At 43.5% G+C, this 20517-nt stretch overlaps 1 protein-coding gene across 1 annotated transcript in view; it reads left to right on the top strand.

The window, feature by feature from the left end:
- Positions 1 to 20517, top strand: part of GFM1 (G elongation factor mitochondrial 1) — a 239150-nt gene that overhangs the window by 161201 nt on the left and 57432 nt on the right. The window contains exon 11 of the mRNA XM_085634740.1: positions 11332 to 11388. Coding sequence (XP_085490866.1) covers positions 11332 to 11388 — 57 coding nt within the window. The remainder of the gene's footprint in view (positions 1 to 11331; positions 11389 to 20517) is intronic.

The raw sequence follows: 20517 nt of genomic DNA, 5'->3' as shown, positions 1-20517 counted from the left end.
AAGTCAACTCTGCAGTTCTAGCACTCAGATCCACACTTTGAGCTTGGTGTGGATTATCAGCAGCACCCGGTGATATTCATTTATGCCTTTAAGGAACCACTTTAATTTATGGAGTTCGTTGAAGATAAAGTCAAGTAATTCTACTTGGTTACCTGTTGGTCTGTTTGGGCGATGCAGCTGCTGAGCTCAGTGCGGAATCGGAATGCCGATCTGGCAGTGGCTTTTCCTTGGGCATCAGCTGTGCATGTGTGAGGGGAATCTTCTTGCTTCGCATATGAGTTTGAAGTGGCAGGAGTTGGAGCGTTTCACACTGTCATTTCCTTTTCATCTTTTCAGTACGCATGATCCCTGAAAGATCCAAGTCATTTCTGAAGTGCACATGAACTTTAAGTTCAGTCAGTAAGTGTGCATATCTCTTTTAGATGTGATTTCCTCTGTGGTGTGCATGAGCCCTAAGTAGCGTTTAAACCGTTGTGCGCATGATCTGCGTGAGCCGTTCCTGTCAAAGGAATTCTTGTGGAAATTCACTTCCGAGGTATTGTCTGTCAATATTTTTTTTTTTCTTCAAGACAGTATCTAAATCTAAGTGAGACTTTCCTTCAGGCTTTGTGATCGGGTGCTCAGCAACGTGAGTGTGTTTCAGTTAGGCAGCAGTTGCATGTTCCGCTAACTTGATAAGCAGCTGTAGTTTTATCGGTGGTTGACGCGACTATTATTGTTACCTGCATACAAGTATGGAGGACTACTGGAGAATTCTGCTTACAGCCCTTTAAAGGTGGAAGAATCTAGTGATAAATAGTCTGCTATATTTTAACTTCAGTGTGTCTTGTGTCTATTTTGCAATCCCTATTATAGTTACTGCTACTTTTAATCGATAGCGGGTTTGAGAGGCAATACTCTTTTGCATGTACTACAACAGTTATACTTGAATATTACTTTGTAGGTGGTTCACTTATTTATTACTTTAGTAAATCTTGCCTCCAGGTTATCATCATGATGGCTGCTGTAAGCGTGAGTCAGCCTCGATCGTTTCTCAATGAAATGGGTGAATCAGACATGCATTGGAATGACTGGGTAAAACTGTTTGAATCTTATTTAATTGCAATTGGGGGTGAAAGGTTCACCACCCTACGCAAACAACATATCCTACTGCATAACTTGGGGGTACAGGATTGGAAGATTTATGAGACACTGCCTGAACCAGATAATGAAGGAGAAGGGGAGCAAGAATTTGTGGATATTTACGCAACTACATTGTTGAAGCCAGACTTACATTTTGGTGACAAGGTAAATGTGGTTTTAGAACGTCACAAGTTTTTTTTTCAGATTGCTACTGAAACCAGAATCTATAACCAATTACATTGCAGCTTTGAGGGGTTTGAGAAAATTGTGTGAATTTGGTAACCTGACTGACGCATTAATCAGGGATCAGCTAGTACGGTGCACAAATAATATACGTATACAAGAAAAACAGTTTGCCAAAAATCCTATGCTGAGAGAAGCAGTTTCCATTGCACAATCTGTGGAGCACACAGCCGAGCGTATCAAGGAGATGAAAAGTACCTCCGAATGTGCAAGAGAGTGTGGGTGAGGGTGAAATTTGTGCAGTCAAGAGTAAGGTAAAGTTTCCTAGTAAACCTGACCTGAGTGGAAGACCGCTTAGGTGTTTCAGGTGTGGCAGCATTAATCATTTAGCAAATAATTTACAATGTCCAGCAAAAAATGTAATGTATAAGAAATGCAATAGAAGGGGACATTTTGTGAGAGCTTGTAGAGAGGGAGAGTTTAAAAGCAAAGAAATGGGAGAAAAGGCAAATAAGTTAGCTGGGGTGCATCTATTGAAAAGAAATATATTTTCGAAGTAAAGGACTCTGAGGCTAAGTTTAATATTATTGTGAGAAGTTGGCCTGGTATATGATATCCACTGTTTAAAGTGGGCACCTTGCACCATTCCAAACAACCCTTATGGTCATTTATGAAGTGAAAGATCATTTTAGAAAGATATCCAACTGGCAGCTGTGGAGAGCAGCCTTCGGGCTTAGTCGTGAAGGAATGTTAAGCAGCTTGCTGTACCAGAATGCAACCTTATTGTATTGGTTAAATGAAAGGAGAACCACACAGTAGTTATAAGAATATATATATTTATAATTATAACACCTTACATACTTCACAGTGTCTGCAACACGCAGATAAACACAAAGCACGCAATACTGTAGCACAGAAACAATCGTAAGTAGCACGAATACACAGTGGGCTCCTGGGGGAGACCAAACCATATACTAAAATAGTGGTATAAGAACCACGACTCAAGTCAAGACCGTGTCAGAGTGTAGAATCGCTGGGACCCCAAGGAACCACCCTAGGTGAGTAAGCAGGGACCCCATGGAGGTCTATGTGAGAACACAACCGCGTTCTACGTGCAATTCAATGGGAGAGTCGCAGTTGCAGTTTTACAGTTTAAGGACCCTTCCCAGTGGATTACGAGGAATCCCTTTGGAACATAGAAGGTTGGAGAGCCACCCCACCCGTGGATACCGAAGTACCAGAGTTACCTATCCCAGGGAAGCCGGGTGCATAGGGTTGCAGTGGCGTCGGAAATCACTCTCATTCTCAATGGGATTCTTCAAAGAAATGGCACTGCTGAGAAGAAGAAAAGTGTTCCATGGAATCTGCAGGTGGATTCTTGATGGAAGGAAGCTGAAAGCAGAGGGGACAGAGTCTGGGTCACTCAGGTGTGACCAGGGGCTCGGTAGACGAATGCCCACCGATGTCGGGTGCTTTAGGTGTGAAGGAGACCTTGACTCTACAGCTGCAGGGACCAGGAGAAGTCGAGGATGACCTGGAGCTGGATACGAGCTGTCCCACAAAGGATGTCGAGTGCTGAGGTGTCGGTGTCCGGCGGGAGCACCAACAAGCCTTGGCAGCGGCAACCCACAAAGAAGGACAAGAAAGGTTACGGTCTGGCCCAGCAAGGTCCAGGGGACTCACCACAGCAAGGGGAGTCAGGGCAGGCCTGGAGCAACCAGGGGAGCCCAAGAAAAGCAGTGTTGTCCCTCAAATGGACCCACAGGCCGAAGGCACAGGAGTCGCGAGGGGACCTCTAGCAGTTTCACAAAGTACCAGCTTGCAGGGCACAGATTGTGAGGAGGCCGAAGTCCTTCGTACAAAATGTGCGCTGAGGTCGGGGCGATCGACAGCCCAATGCACAAAGTTGGAGAACACCAACAAGCATATGCACTTGCAAAAGTACGCGGTGCACAGGGGTTCGGGTTATGCGGTCCCCACGTGGGATATTGGCCTCAAACTTGGGGAGAGAGCAGCTCAACCTCAATGAACGTAGGAACCCACCTCCTGTATTGCTGGAGCCTTCGAAGTCCGCAGGAGCTCAGGATCAGCAGACCGGTCAGTTGCGTTACGGTGCCTGCTAACGCTGGGGAGTTACTCCTTCACCCCAAGGGAGATACTTCAGTTGTCCTTGATGCTCCACAGGTCCTGCATGGAGCCTGTATGACGCATGGGCACAGACGATACTTTGGACGGAGAGGGAGACTAAGTCGGGCCCAGGCGAAGTGCAGTGTTCAGACGGTCGAAGGTCAGTGGTTTCTTGTTCAGAATCTTGTCCACGTCGAATCTAGGGTCCTACAGCCAGGTAAGCCCTTTCGTACCTACGGGAGAGGGTTGGACAGATTAAGGGGGCCCTCCCAGGGGATGGTCAGGACAGGGGGGAGGTTACTCCCATGTCCTTTGTCCAGTTTTGCACCAGCGCAGTAGCCAACGGCTCCCAGGACTGGTTTGAACTAGACTATGCATAGGGACACCAAATGTGCCCCTCGTGCAGACTTTCAGGCACTTTGGAAATGCACCCACCCAGCTCCAATACACTAAATCCTGTCTGGGAGATGGTCAGACCTCCCTGTGACAGGATGCCTATTGTGCTACCTTTCTCTGCTCGAGCTTGGCTCAGCAGCAGGAGGGCAGAAATGTGTCTCTGGTCGGCAGCAACCATTTTGTGCTGTCTGGGTCGAGAAGGCCGGTACCGGGAAGACCAGGGACCCACAAAGCTTGCTTCAGGAGTGTGGAATCCTACCTCCCACACAGGTTACCGGTGTGGAGGAATGATTTCAAGGTGTATGATATAGAACTCGACATGGTTTGTTGCAGCAGTTTTCAAGATGGCATTTTACGTGAGCATATAATGCACCTCTACCTATATGTCTGGCTGCGTCACCAACAACCCAGGAGAATGGTCTCCGAAGGCTGCAGGTGTGCTCTGCTCATGCATGGGCCACCTCGCAATTAAAACCCAGCACCTTGCCTTCAGGATTGTCAAGGCCTGCTATAGAGGTGACTTATAGGTTTTAAGTGTACTGACCTATAGATAAAGTAAACCTATATCTAAAGTAAGTGGTGCATGCACCATCTTACATAGGCTGCAATGGCAGGCCTGTAGTTCCATTTTGCATGGCCTCTTATGTGTGGCATAAAACATGCTTCAGCCCATGGGAGGCCTCTGGGGTACCTATGCCCTGGGTATATGTGTACCGTATAATAGGGACTTATAAGGGTACCCACACTCTGGAGTGTACCTAAGTACATGTCATTACATTTTAGGGAGAAAGCAGATAGACTGGGGTCCTGATTAGCAGGATCCCAGTCAGAGTAGTCAAAAACTGTGTAACATCAAGCAAAAAGAGGGGTTACCCATAAGAAGCAGTTCCTACTTTCTTACAATTATTTATCCTAAATGTGAAGAATTTCTCAACAAAAAGGCAGTTACTATGTATGCAGACTCTTGTTCGCCTTTCACCTTGTTGAATTATTCTGGTTTTTTTAATATGACTGTAAGGGATGATGTAAGTCTGATTAAACCGGATATCTCTCCCACAGGTTATACTAAAGAACCCATTCCTCTTGTTGGCATGAAATAAATTCTCATTGAATTTAAAGGCAGATCAACTGTGGGAAAAAGTTACATTGTTGAATCTGGTTCAAATTCATTGGGGTGGCAACATCCAAAAGAATTAGGGATAATTCTAGATCCCAATAACCAGGATCAAGTTCTTCTAATGGATGAAGCAAGGATATGTGAAGAGTTTCCAAACTTATTTGCAGATAACCTAGGACTACTTTGTGATTCCCAGCACAAGATTAAGTTAAGATCAGGAGCCAAGCCTGTGGTACACAAATCTCGCCCACTGCCACATCTCATGAAGGAGCCATTGGAAAAAGAATTGAATAGATTGTGTAGCATGGGTATTATTCAGCCTATTGATTCTTCAGAATGGTTGGCTCCAATTGTTATTGCTTCCAAACCCAATAGAGAAGGCATTTGTTTGTGTGGACTTGCGTAGCTTCAACAATAACATCTGGGTTGAAAGATTCCCACTTCCATACATAAATGAGATGCTTAGTTTGATGTGTCGGGCTAAATACTTCAGTGTAATTGACCTACCACCAAGTTGACCTCCATCCTGATTCAAGACCACTGGCAGCGTTCATTACTCCCTGTGGTGTAAACATGTTTCTTCGAATGCCATTCGGGCTGGCATTAGCTGCAGCAGTGTTCCAGAAAATAATGCACCAAATTCTAAAGGATGTAAGTAGCACACTTTGCTTCCAGGACGATGTTTTGGTATATGGGCCTTCAGTAGAATCCCATGACAAAACCCTTAGATCTGTTTTAAAAAAATTGATGGATGCTGGGTTAACAGTGCAACGTAGCAAGTACCAGATCAAAGTAAAGTCTGTAGATTATTAAGGTCTCACGTTTTCGGAAGAGGGTTTCAGGCCTAAACATAGCCTACTGCGCGCGGTAAGGGAGGCCCCTTATCCTCAGAATAAAGACAAACTAAAATCCTTGCTAGGATTGTTAGAATACTTGCCAAAATACATTAGGAATTTTTCAGGCAAATGTGAACTTTACGTGATCTTCTAAAAAATAGTAAAGAATTCTTGTGGCAAGATGAACATAAAAATGTTGTTGATTCCTTAAAGGAAGAGATAATCGATGCACCAGCTTTAAGCACTTTTGACCATAGGAAGAAAACCATCCTCACAACGGATGCTTTCAACAAAGGCATAGGTGCTACCCTTTCACAAAAAGAAGGTAAGGAGGAGAAGATTGCCTTTGTACCCATTTGCCTTACGAAAGCTGAGAGTAACTACTCGGTTGTTGAGAAAGAGGCCCTAGCATGTTTTTGGACGGTCAAACACTAAGTTTTTCCTGTGGAGTTTAATATACTCTATTCGCACTGATCATAAACCCCTCACATTTGTTTTCTGTCAAAGGATTGGGTAACAGTCCCCTCGGCATATCCAAATGGATATTGGGTCTTGAGAATTTCTGCTTCAATATTGAGTATGTCCCAGGTGGTGAGAACAAAATTGCAGATTTTTTGTCCAGGGCTCCTTTATAAGTTGAATCACAAGAAGAGGAGTTGGACAGTCCCATATTAGCTATTTGTGAACCTGGATTATCTGAAGAAGAATGGAAACAGTGCATGGAGAGGGACTCTAGTTTAAGTACGGTCAATGAAATGATTGTCAAGGGGTGGCCCAACAAGTGCAGTGAAGAAGAGATCAGGGATTTTTGGGAAGTAAGATTTTAACTTTGTATTATGGAGGAAAAGGTGTGTCAAACCAATAAGATAGTGCTACCAGAAGGCCTAAGAATGAGAATAGTTGAATTTTAGTGTATGAGGGACACCTTGGTAGAAGTGTTACAAAGAAAAGTCAGGATACATTTCTGGTTCCCTAGAATGGATTCTTTAGTAGAGCAAATTGGAAAGGATTGTTCTAGTTGTGCTAAGAGTGACAAAACTAAATGCAGACACAAGTCCCCTTTAGCTCCTGTGGTTGTACCAGAGAAACCATGGAGCAAAATAGCCATGGATATAACTGTACCAATGAATCATATTGGTATGTGCAATAAATACATGTTAGTTTTGATTGATTACACCTTGCATTGAATCATGTACAAACTGGTGCAAAACACCAGTACTAATATTGTCCTAGAATTCCTCAAAGATGCTTTCAGCAAAGAAGGAATACCCTCAACCATTGTCACCGACAATGGTTTCCAGTTCACATCCCTACAGATGACTGATTTTTCGCAAAACATCAAACACAAGAAGACTGCATTCTATTACCTAAAGGCAAATGGATTAGTTGAGATAGCCAATTAGCCCATCAAAGAAAAAATTCAACTTACTGTTGTAAATGGTCATGACTTGAAACAGTCTTTACTAAATTGCCTTTGGGCCTATCACACATCTCCTAATCTTGTCACAGGCATTTCCTCTTTAGTTTCCCTCAGGGGGAGAAAACCTTGGACCAAAATTAACACCTTGTGGTTGGGTTGAGGTGTAAGTGTTAGGTCTGATACGACTATAACCAGTGGAACAACACCAGAGCAGGTACAAAAAATGGGATGATCAGAGGAATAGAGTGAGAAATCACTCATGGATTGAGGGTGATTGGGTACAGATTAAAAGGAGCACTACTGTTCAACAAAGCCACAGTAAGTGTTATCCTCCATGCCGTGTGTACAAAGCCTATAACAATGTAGTGTTGCTTGAGAATGGTCAGCTGTGGAGTTCTGATAGGATTGTCAAAAGCAAAGAAATGTATTTGTTATTATGATATAAGGGAGGTGTGTTGCAATTTGCCCCTCTGCACAAAGTATATTTTCTGTCACCTGGTATGTTCCCCCTTGTAATCTTACCCTGTTGAACATTCCAAGGGAGCTCACTATAGAATGTTCAAAGTTGACAGTTGGAGTTTGAGAGTGAATGGCTGATTAAAGGAGACTCTTCAAGTACCTCGCTTTTGTCTCCTTTCGTTGTACTTTACAACAAAGACATTAACATGAACGTTCAAAGGATGTATGTGTGAAAATTACCAATTATGTTTAAGGATTTCTGAAAAATTGGAGTTCAATTCTAAGAGCGGAACAGTAGTTTTTGAGTGATTATACTTGATAACATATGATGATAATTATCATTAGATTACCCACAATTTGCAAGTTTAAAATACAACAGTAAGCGAGGCTGTGACAAATTCTATGGTGGGACCAAGATCTGTGGGAGTGATTCTACAATATAGGGACTAGTATGTTAACCTGCAGTGTGGGAAAGGTCTCTGTTGTAAAGCTATCTGCATCTAGACCGTGTAGGTGAAAAAGGTTAGGACCTGTTAGTCCTCTCATAAGGACTAGCGCTGTATAGTTCCATTTGGCGTACTGGGTGCTTAAGGTGCTTAGATTGCTCCTTATACAGAGTTTGAAGAGTACTTTGTTCTTCCATGTGAGCTATTCTGAGATTCCCCCTTCCCTTATTGCCAGACTCATTCTCTGTTAAACTGGCTGGGAGTACCTCTTCTAGTTCCATGCTTCTCAACTGATTTTTCAGTATAGATAGCTGTTTTATAGCATTGTTTAAGCCCTTCATATGTTTGCTGGACTACTAGCTTTAGCCTGAACGCTCTGGGGTCAACACCAGGTAATTCTTTTACGTGTTTTACGTATTTCTGTGCATATTATTCACTGTCTGCCCTCAACTTTTCCTGTTTCGGTTCCCTGCAAAATAAGCCAGTCTGTTCACCCATGTCAACTTCACTGTGACATAAATTTCCCATTTGCAAGTATGCTCTTGCTTCCATCGTTGCTATGTCTTATATGGCAGCTGTACTTTTCCCATAATTTTATAGGGAGGGCGTCACCCCTATGGACCTAGTAGAGACACTACCAGTCTTTTGGAGCTTCTTACGTGCTCGAGTTTGCCGAATTTTGCCTGGTACTCTCGGGCCAGTGGTGAAGCGCCTGGGTTTCTACCTTGCTCCCTTAGGTGAAGCCTTTGCTCAAAAACCCTTCTTGGGTTAGTTTTCCCAATCACTCTGCAGTGCCATGTGCTGAATTAGTGATATGCAAGTCCTGTGATGCACCCCTCAGTACTGTGCGGGAGTTTAGGGGGTTGGTGCTCTGTGATGCACAATCTGCACCTTAATCTAGGCCCCTGACCTCAGCCTACCACTGCGCTCATCCCTGTGCCGCTGCGCCTAAAGTGCCGTGGCTCACCTCCTGCTTAGTGGAGCTGTAATGCTTGGGAATTATATGTTGAGTAATTTTGCAGCTCCGCATCCAGATACGAGACCGGTCTTCCCTTCTGGTGTCTCTGATCTTCCCCCTGCTCTGAGAGCCATTTCCAGGAGTTCCTGAGGACCACTAAGAAGGCCACGGAGAGCCACCTTTAGCTGCCTCCTCCCCACTTTAATTTACTCTTGTGGGGCCTCACCACACTGGTGGTCTGAGGAACTCAAACCACACAACCGCAGGTAAAGGGTGGATGTGCTGTCCGTGAGCAGTGTGAGCAGCTGCTCCTTTCACCTCATTCCATGGCTGCTGTGTTGTACGTTCTGCGTCACATTCTACGTTGTAAGGAGTGCAAGGATTGGTGCGGTCTCATCTAGATGGAGGACAAGTGGAAGAGGCAGGTCCTCCTAAATCATCCTCTTTTGTCCTTCATGCAGTAGCCTGGTCTTTAACCAGGCAAAGAAATCTCACCTTATTACCCCTTTCATAAGAGGGCTTCACTGGCTCCCTTTGGGAACTAGACTTGAATTCAAAATAGCTAGCACAAGCATAATCTTACTAACATTAGAGATACCCACAATTAGAAAAACCAAATCCATAGTCAAGCCATTTCCTGGTTGGCACTCACTTGGTGAAAGTTCACTGCAACACATCAGACTGCATCTAAACCTCTTCGCAACCCGAAGACACCCGTTTTTAGACTTGCCTTTCTGCTAATTTACCTATTCTTCCTACCTCTTATTCCATTGTATCTGTTGTTGAAATGTAACTTTTGTTAAAGTATGTTTTTGCAAAGAGCTCCCCTTAGATTCAGGTCACCTTCATGCTATATATCGTTAATAAGTTGTGAAATAAAAGTGTGGTGGAGGGGGTGATCAATCTGAGGAATTGAGGCCTGACAGAGTGAGACAAAATTGTACATAGTTTACAGCGAAAACCTGAGAATCAAGTCGCCATGTTCAAAAACCCACTCGAGACAGCCTACATATAGGTATGGCTTTAGTCCAACACTGCTTAAATGCATTCATAGAGCACACAAGCAAGAAGACCTAAAGGGACTGTAGAGATGACCAGACAGAAAGAGAAATGCATGAATGCAGTTGTCTTACCTACTTCATCTTTAGACTTTTCACTGACCGATTACATTTGAGGTAGTGAAATGAGTGCACTTTGATTGATCTGAGTGACCCCAGCAAAAAGAGGTAGAGGGTGGAAAGGACGTGCAGAGTGCTGCATTCATAAAGAAAAGTGGATTTTTCCAAGAAGGGAACTGAATGAAGATGCATGCAGACTGAAGTATTCATTCACCCAATAGTATTGAATTTTCCAATGACAGGACAAGGATTGAAAAGCCTTGGATAAAACTCCTTTCTTGACCGTAAAGCTAGGCTACAAAACTGGTGCCTGGTACACATGGAGCAAGCTATGAAAAGGTTTGCTTATTCCTGCTGTCAAGACAATGATGTGCCTCTTATTTGACAAGAAGATAAACTAATGAAATTGTTAAACATTATTCTGAATGTTTTAGCTCTTCTAAATGTGCATTTGATGTTAAATATGTTGTATTTTAATGTTCCTGTTTTCGCACAAAATACATTTTTTGCCGCTTGACGATCTAGAAAAAATACTGCTTCTACCTGAAATTCTTGTGAATTATTTTTCCATGATTTGCTATCTGCATATCTTTAATTTTACTGGCTCAACATTGTTTCTGAAACAGAAATCACTATAATTCGAAAAGAGGTGTAAAATACCGAGCTCTGCTTTGAAAATGAGAATGTTCCCGTTACCAAGCAACCATGACATGGATCACATATCTACCATTACATTTACTTGCTTCAACGGGCTGTCTGTACATGCAGCACATTATTTCACCAACATCAGTGGTCTACCAATGAAAATAGCAAAAAATGGATTCGCTTGTGGGAAAGAAAAACTCAAAGCCTGTGCCATGATGCTTGTGTATTTCTCTCAACCAGTTGGATAGTATTTTCACAGACCAGTCTCCTGACCGCGTATTTTATGTTGTATTCAATAATTTGTCTTGAATTGAACCCTTGCATAATAGATAAAACTTTTTTGAAAGTCATGTCTCTTACCCTGTATAGATGATTTCTATTCCTATGTATATCTAAAGATGTTTTTTGTGCAAAAGGACATTTACATTTGTCATTGCGTGCATTCAGTTGAAAAATACTTGAGGAAAAAGTTCTTACCTTGTGTTTTTTCTTTAAATCTTGCAGGAGTCTATTCATGTTCCTGACCCCGTCATTTCTGTTGCCATGAAGCCTATAAACAAGGTAAGTGGTCTAATTTCATGAAATTCATATCTGTTGGCACATTGCTCTTGAAATCTGATGCGATTTGTTTGTGAATATTTTTTGTTATTTTTAATAAACATTTTGCATTCTGGAGAGGCACAGCATATTCAGGAATTATTTGTATTCATGTGCTAATTCATATAAGTATGCCATTTCATATCGGATGCAAGTATTTTCACTAATTTGTAATATATACAAATGTTTTCGTGCATGTTCTTCTCGTTGAAGAGACTAAAAAGTGTTCTGAGAAGTTATAGAATGGTATGTCCTGACACATAATCCAAAGCTTTGCTAATAACTCATGTTTTTAACTTGTTTCCACTGCATCTGTCTTCCTTGCTGGTTTTATTTCTATTTTTCATTTTATACTTTAAGTAATTTCTTGGGTTGTAACTCGGTTTTAAGTATTAATAGCACAACAACCATCGAGCAATGATCCTGTGTTTTATCATGGTTTCCCAGTATTGCTTGGTTTCCTTTGCAAATATTTCATACCCACATATCTTTGCACCCGTTGCCCATTTCGTCCCTGGCTATTCATAAATGTAGTACTAGTGCTGTTTACCGATGACCAGAAATGTCACTTTAAAACTGCCATGAAACTAGTCTGTCCACTTTTATTCTCAAATCTTGCCACCACCCATCCAATACAAACTTGTTGCGGATTTCATTTCATGTGCAAACTCACAAGTTGGGTCTTATTTACTCATGCATAAATGGTGTCTGTGATATTTTCCCATCTGCAAATTGCCTACACTTTGCTATTTGCCCACAGGTTTTGGCTAGGCAAAATGTGAAAAGAATCTTTTCGGCAAGTGACGCAAAATTCCAATTTGTGCACCCAAGAATGCATGTTTCTGCCCTAATGTGTGCACCCAAGCGTCTTCAAGGGTGAACAAATCAAACTTTTGGGCCAATTGCGCGGGGGGAAGCAATTTGTACATTGTCAAATAGCACATTGGCAAATACTGCTCGACTTGGGAGTTTGTACAATTACCATCAACATTGTAACCAGAGCCGTGATATTGTGGGTCACCTTGCTGCAGGAACTAGAACCTGGCTATGTAGTTAACACAATCTTGGACTATGAGACTTAGGTTAGTATCCATCCTATTTCTCAATCAAACATTCTTCCTCTTAAATAATATTTGGTGTTATTTTTTGTAGATTCCTTGTAACTCCTGACATAAGTCTGTCAAGTCCTACTTGGTCCACGGTCCTATCGTTCTTAGCGCTTATCTTAAAAGCTATACCGCCATGCTAAATCTCTCCTGTTTCTGTCCTTGCCATTATTTGATCGAGTTTTCAGGTTGGCAGTGGCAAGTGATGCCCATGAAAAGAGACATCTTGCCCTTGTTAATGTGCAATTAATTGCATCTTTTAAAAGCCAATTTCAGAGAAGTAACCAACCACAAAATTATGTTTCGAGATATTCTGAATTTATATGAAGTCTACTTTTAATTCATGGTGCGTGGTATTACACAACCTAAATTACTAGTGGGCAGTATACCTGATTCGCACGTTGCGTTGTCTCAGTCCCTTTGTTCACAAATTCTAGTGTAAGGGTTTACTACTTCGGCGCTTTGGTTTGCTGGTACTCTGAGTAAAGAGTGAAGTTTATATAAAAGTAGTTGTGCACAAAATAATTACTTTTCATACCTTTTATATCACTTTAGTGTGCAAAGGGAAGAGCCTTGTCTAACCAAATTAACAGATAGCATTTCAAAAAGAGTAAATGTTTGAGTGATTGCAGCTCAGTTTTCTAGAAGGGTGGCCACAATCTGGTAACAGTTGCACTGCAGGGATAAACCATCACAGTGAATCTACAAGTAAAGGGTAATATGGTATTGTGAAAACATGAGTGTAATTGAGTCTTGCTGGCCTCCAGACAATTTAAAATATGCTGCTTCGGCCCATCTCCTGCTGCCTGCCTCAGTGTCATAGTCACGCAGTACTCTGCTAGCCTTGATCTCATTGGCTGGACTGGACACAGGAGCTAATATGCAGGCAATATGAACCCTTCGATGCTGTGAGAGTAAGGATTGTTATTCATTCATTATTAATTGGATCCCTGATTAAGCCCAGTTTGTTGGACAAAGCGTGTTGGGCTGGGCTGAGAATCTTTTTTTGAAGAATAAAATCTTTGTGCATGACAGACACTGGCTCAAGTATTCTGAATGGACTGAATGACTATTGGATTTGGATATATATTGGACATTCACTTTTTCTTACTTACGTGTGTGAAATTATTTTTCTTTTTTGGGCATTCTAACCATTATTAGGGCTCCCATCAGTGTAGTGTGTTTGTGTTAAACTATGTAGTTGATCCTGAGACAATTTGATTTGACCTAGATGTAGGTGGCTGAAGGCCAAGCATGTTTCTTCGCAGGAACATAAAGCTTACCCTTTTAACTTATGAGGTAGGTCTTCTTGCCCCAACATATATTCTCAGTTGATGACAACCTTCTCGGGGATAACTATAATTAGCGAAAACATAGCAGTAATGATTTGATCATGTTTAAACAGGAATTCTCAGCAAATAACTTTAACCCCGACTTCCTAAGTAAGATGACATCCAAATCATGTTAGACTATCTCTGTGAGTTTAAAACTCTTATCAGACACTTACCAGAGTAATGTACCAAGCATAGTAGAGGTGGAACGGTAGGATAGGTCTCCTAACAAAACAGTGTGTTTGTAGTATGTGTTGCTGTTGAAAACATGCTTTGCACGGTTTGCTTCTAGTGTTGGGTCTGGATGTTGCAAGTGGTTTTTCTTCAAAGTACAAGTTTCAGTTTCGAGTTAACTCTGGATCCCTCCCAGAACACACAATGTACCAGGACAAAGATTCACACTCAGTGTGTTTTAAATCCATCCAGTTTGGGTGTGCTATTGGAGATTTGGGATAGGTTAGCTAAATCAGCAAGCATTTGATGCCACTTGCTGACTCTCCGTCTTCGTCGTTGAAAGAACCACTACAGTCGACCATGACAGGTTGGTTTCTCTGGGCTCCAGGCCAAATCAGACTCATTTTGGGGTGAGGGGACATTATGGAGAACATGCCTTTCCAGTTCTGTTTCAAGTGCTACACTAAGTTCAATTGAGGAACCAATATCCTGTTTGCAACCTCTGCATGGCCATTGGCTATAAGGAATCGAGCTGTTCAGCCTGCCAGGCCTTCAAAAACAACCACTATTTAATTGGTTAGTTGGTGCGCGCAATGTAGAAAACAGCATGAAGACCCTACAAGGCTGGCACCGTCTTTAGACCGAGCAAAAGCCATTGGTGCAATCCAGATGCAAACTGGCACAACTGTTCTGCTGTTGCAACAGGCGCAAGGAAGTGCAAAAGCTGCAGCAACACAGCAGCTTTCCGCATTCAGAATCATCGGCTGCTTCTGGTGGGACAAACCCAAAAGTCACAAGAGGGGGCTTTAGAAGCAACGACAGAGGAAAAGGTAGAGGTGGGCCAGATAATGGCCCCTACATCTCCAAGCAGTGCTTTACTCACCATTCCCCCTGATCGTACAACACCTATTGGGGTTGGAACGGGTATGTGGAAAATCAGGTTATTCTTTCCACAGTGGGGAGTAAACCACCTTGGACAAGTCCTTCCTGTCTATTGTCCAACAAGGGTATAGGTTGGAGTTTCACATCACCAAACCTCACACCTTGCCATCATGCATTTAGCCGGTAACATCAAATATTGCGGCAAGAGAAGGTCGAGTGACTTATCAGCAAAGGTGCTGCTTAATCGGTGCCTCCATACCTAAGCGGTCATGATGCATACTCACTCTTCCTTCATCATGAAGGAGATCAGCCTGCAGCCTTTCCATGAGCTACTAGGCCTTTACATACTGTTGGAGCACTGAAAGAAGACCACCCTGCACAAAGTCATTCCACTCTTTTGAGCAGGCGATCACTTTCTCATCCCTATTTATCCAGCATATTGTCAATGCCTTGAGTTCATGGTAAGTGGACAATACGACCGGTTTGAAGTTCTTTCTTTCAGGGTTACAACAGCTCTAAGGTTTTTACCAGGTGCCTAGTATCAATTGCAGCGCCATTCATGTCTGTCCATATCTGGAGGACTGGCTGATAAAGAGCAGCAGTTACTAGCAATTTCTAGCTTACACTCGGACAGCTGTGCCACTCTTACATATGTAAGGTTTCACGGTCAGTGGCAAGTATCCTCCCTCCCTGCAGCAAATACAACCCTTCTTAGAGGCGGTATTAATCACTGTCACAGGCAAAGCATATTCAAACCAGGAAAAAGTAATAGCACTTCAGAGGCTGCTTCCTCTTTATCAGACATCTTGTGATTGGAAGAATGATCATGTAATTGTAGGGGATGACGGCCTCGTGTGTTGCAATAGTGCTGCAAGCTGTACTGTGTATGACAAGTCACTAGTGACGGGTCAGTGGGAAGATCTGGTGTTGGTAGAGCCCAGAGGTCAGTACAATATCAAATGGTGGAACAGCATGAACTTGTTACTGGACAAATTGTGTGTCGACCCTCAGCCGCTGGTTACCTTTAACATAGACTCCTCACTTGCAGAGTGGGGGAGCATCTAGGCAATCTGACTGTTCAAGGTCTAGGTGCAGCAGAAAATGCATTTCAGCTTCTTAGAGCCAACAGCAGTTCAATTGCCACTCAAAGTGTTCCATATGCTCATGTGCCGCAAAACATTCCTAGTGAGAATAAACAAGACTGCAATGTGTTACATTCAGAAATAAGATGACACTTGCTCACCTCAGCTGTCGGCATGGACACAAACAATATGGCTGCGGTCCAAGTGTCCCCAAATTTGCTTCTAGTTCAGCACCAGCCTAGGGTAGACAGTGACTTTGTGAGCCTAATAAACAGGGCACATTAACAAATACATGGAGGAAGATAAATCCTTAAGTACTTCAGGAAACTGGGGATGCCCACAGTTCTGTTTGCCACTTCAGAAAAACCGCTATATGGCCAAATTTCACCTCCATTTACTCAGTCCATGAGCAATGCACTATGGATAAGCTAATCAGGGATATTTGTCTATGCTTTTTAGGTCTCACCTAGCGTTGCAGCGCATGCGCTACTTGCTCGGCGAGATTTATTGTCAACAAGGAGTTTGAGAAAACGGGTTGAAGCCCCGCCCCTTATTTCCATTTGCTGGTGTCACCGTTTATGGTAAACGGTGGGCTGCCATTGGAAATTAGCAGTTTGTGTTACCTCCCTTTCGCTTTTTGGGCCGGCCCACCCGGACTGGGTCGCCTGCTTTGCTGCTGTTGCAAAGCACTTCCTTATCTTTAAGGGGCCATGTGTTTCTAATTAGAAACACATGGCCCCATAAAGACAAGAGATCGATGCTTGTTGGTGTGGTGTGGGGCGGGAAGGAGGGGAAAGGGTCTGTGGGGAGACACTTCGGGGCCCAGCATGTACCCACCGACAGCACGGGGAAGCCCAGCCCTGTCTGCGTCTGGCACTTCAAGGGGAAGGGAAAGTGGAGCAGCAGGGCTGCCGCCTCGAATGAAAGCAGCAGCTGAGCATGCTATCAATGCAACAGTTGGCCTCCCTCCCTGCCGAGGAGCAGCAGCGCGTCCTCTGCTCGCACGTGGTAAGGATTTGCTCTCTTTCTTTCTGCAGGCAGTGATTTTCTGGGTGCCTCGTGCACGCAAAGTGCTCCGTGTTGTATTAATTTATTGAGCCGGTGCTGCGCTGGCTGCTCTCTCCTACCTCGTATTTATTTCTGCAGTCTGTGCGCGCGTTGCCTCTGTTATCAAAGAATGATGCCACCGTCTCGTTTCCGGGTTAGGTGTGCTGATCATAAGAAACAAGCTGGGTGGGAGTTAGTCACTGCCCCGTTTGATTGCAGCAAAGACCTGTTGCTGGATGTCTGCGGGACATGGTGATTTACTTTTGAGAGCTTGTTTTTGTAGCGATTGAGTACTCCATATTAGTGCATCTGCTGGCAGTCTTCTCTACTTCCCGGCGTGTTAACCGACCACCCTCCGCCATTGTTTTGAACAAACCCCTGCCACTGCTTTTAAGAAACCCCTTGCCGCTGCTTTTAACCCACCATGTCTTCCTCCCTGCTCTCTATTGTTTTCCCCATCCCCTGCTTCACCATCTCCCATGCCCTCACTCCAGTCCCTGAATGTAGTGGATTACTTTACATAAGCACCATTTACATTACACATAGACACTCCCTTCTCCCCCAGCTTCTTTTAACCCACCACGTCCTCTTCCCTGCTCCCCCCCCCCCCCCTTCAGCCACTTCCTGCGCTCCCACTCGTATCCGCGTAGGTATTGGAGTTCTTTACATGAGCTCCATTTACATCATACATAGAAACTTTTTTTTTTTTCGATTACGTGATTTGCCCAGGATCCCCAGTTCCAAGGTCAGCAGCTCTGCCTTAGACATGCATTAGTTGTGTTAAACCACCACCCTCCTCCTCCATTTTTATAACATCCCTCCCTGCTTTTAAAACTCCACTTCCTCCTCCAGCTGTCTGATTTACTCACCCCTCATCTCCAAACAGAAAAAAACCCACACATAAATAATAGAAAAGTGCTTACGCGCATGATCTGAAAGTCAATATTCCCTGAATACTCTCAAACAATAGTAACTCAAGTATTGACAAAGCCAATAGCTCTTGCATAGAGGAAATCTATTGGCTTTGCCAATGCTTGTTTTCTTTATTTTGTGTTTCCTTTTATCCACTGCTCATCCAACACACACGCCCTAAACACATGTCCTTAAAATGCAGTATATTAAATTGCGTTTCCTCTGTGGGATTATCTCCCTGATCTGAGTCAGTGCTGTTAATAAGCAGCAGAATCTAGTTTTGCAGGAATCCCTCCCAACCTTTCATCTTTAAAGGGGATTGGATTTACCCGGATCGCATATATGGCACGCCAAAAGAAGGTTCTGCTGTGGGAGTGTCTGGCGAGTAGCCCGGCGAGCGTCTGCTCCAGAGGCCGTCTTTAAAAAGCAAGCCGTTATCTTTGAGGATGAGAACTCTTATTTATTTATTTATATATGTATGTGTGTATATACACACACACACATATATTATCTCACACTGTTATTCTGCTGTTTCTACTCTATGTAAATTACAGGTGTTACTATTTAACCACTTCAGAGAAATTAAATGCAGAGTTAGCCTGGCTTGAATCTGTGACCTGCAGAGCACCGTATGTTTCAGGAGCGAGCGCCTAGCTCACTTTAGGCATCATAATAGGGCCATAGCAAACTGGGATCTGTCGCCTCTAGCCCAGTTCCTTGTGGCCTGGAGTGCATCGTTAATTGCCACCAGGGCTCTGGCTCGGGGCTTATACGAGGCATCGCTTAAGTTTTCTCTGAATTCAGGAGAGAGCATGGCTGCATTGATGCTTGAGGGGGCCATTGCTACACCCCACCCGTGAATCGAGCCAGCAGCGCGCGCCGATGTTATTTCATTTCACTCAAAGTTGTACAGTTATTGCAAGGTTTGTTTTAGTAATACATTTGTGTCTTTTTCTAGGGAGTTAAAGGTTTAATTCAGTAGGCCGCCTTTTCCTCGCTGAAAATGCAGCACTGATGGGCTTTTCGTCCACACACAATTTTCATGTTTTTGTGATGTGCAGTGCTGCATCAGCTGTTCACACTTCATGGCCAGTGGTGGGTTCATTGGACAGTAGCGGTGGAGACGCGCTGGAAAGCCCACATTAGGCCTACTTGGACCGCAAGAAACCAGAAACCTGTAGCCGAGGTTGTAAACCCGGCCCACTTTTGAATCGTACAAAAGAAAGGCATTGTATGTTGTTATTTATGTGTAAATGCTGGCTTTGCGGCTTATTGGCGCTTGCAAGCTGATATGAGGGTAATCCCTATACAATGAAAATTTCCATATCCTTATATGTTACTTATATTGTTTGCCAAATACGGTGCTTTTCAAAATAGTGCTACAAAAATCAGTTTGCAAATTAACATTTTATTACACCCTGGTGAGCCAGTATGACCGGTAGTTGCTGGTATGATCCGTGCCCTTCATAGTTCCTGTCATGTCGGGCCCATTGAAATTTACTTTTTTGGCTCAATGGGCGGCAACAAAAATAATTTCAAGGTTGACGTACGGGATGTAAGCATATCATGCTTGTAGGTGCTCCATGAAGCCACGCTGAGCAGGCATTTATGGTACCATTGCTAGAAACATCCTGTTGCAACTTCGAGAAAGCTTTGAAGCAGATGAGAGGATGTGGCCTAACGGCAGAGCGGTCGACCTGGAAGCTAGGGAACCGGGTTCGAGTCTCGGCAGGGAAGCTCAACATCCTGTGATTCTGGGCAATCCCTTAATTTCCCCGTGCCTACCAAAAATAAACGTGTCCGTCTTTGAAGCAACTCGAGAATGTTTAAGTTGGTACTGTGGGCGTCAACCTCTGAAAGTACCCGAGTGTGTGCTGTGAGTACCTGCATCAAGAGGTGGCTGTCGTTTCAGCAGGGCAAGTTTTACTTTGTACATGTGCGCTTTTTACTCAACCATACTTTTGCAGGTAAAAGCAAAACGGAAAATTCAGCTTTTTTATGGTAATCAGGAAAGGTAGAAAGCGTCGCACGTGGCATGGGGCGCGTGTCTGCCTTAGCTCGCCTGTTGTGCGTTCTAGTGCGTTTATCATAGGTAGTGCTTTGAGTATCTGCTGCGTGAGCCGTGCCTGCCTCAGAGTTCAGTGTCTGCAGCCATTGGAAGCATCTCCGATCCAAACAAGCATTTGCAATGCAACAGGTCTCGCATTTACGCAAGTTTCAGCTATTGGCATTGTAAATGACCATGCCTTTATTTTTCTTTTGGTGTTTGAAACATAAATAAAACGCATTGTCGTTTACAATGCCAATAGCTTAAACTCGCGTAAATGCGAGACCTATTGCATTGCAAATGCTTGTTTCCCACTACCTCTAATCTCTTATGTAGTGAGAAAGTTAAGACGGGCACTCATGACAGTCATTCTAGTAGCTCCAATGTGAGCAAGGCAATCATGATACATGACACTGCTGGAAATGTCTGTGCACCAATACAAGACATTTCCCTTGAGAGCAAACCTCACGTAGCATCGGGGTCGACTGAGACCTCCAAATCTAAAACAAACT

Source organism: Triturus cristatus, chromosome 11 (genome assembly GCF_964204655.1).
Source record: "Triturus cristatus chromosome 11, aTriCri1.1, whole genome shotgun sequence".
NCBI lineage: Eukaryota > Metazoa > Chordata > Amphibia > Caudata > Salamandridae > Triturus > Triturus cristatus.
The sequence above is the reverse complement of the archived record's forward strand: the minus strand, read 5'-3'. Positions and strand labels throughout refer to the sequence as shown.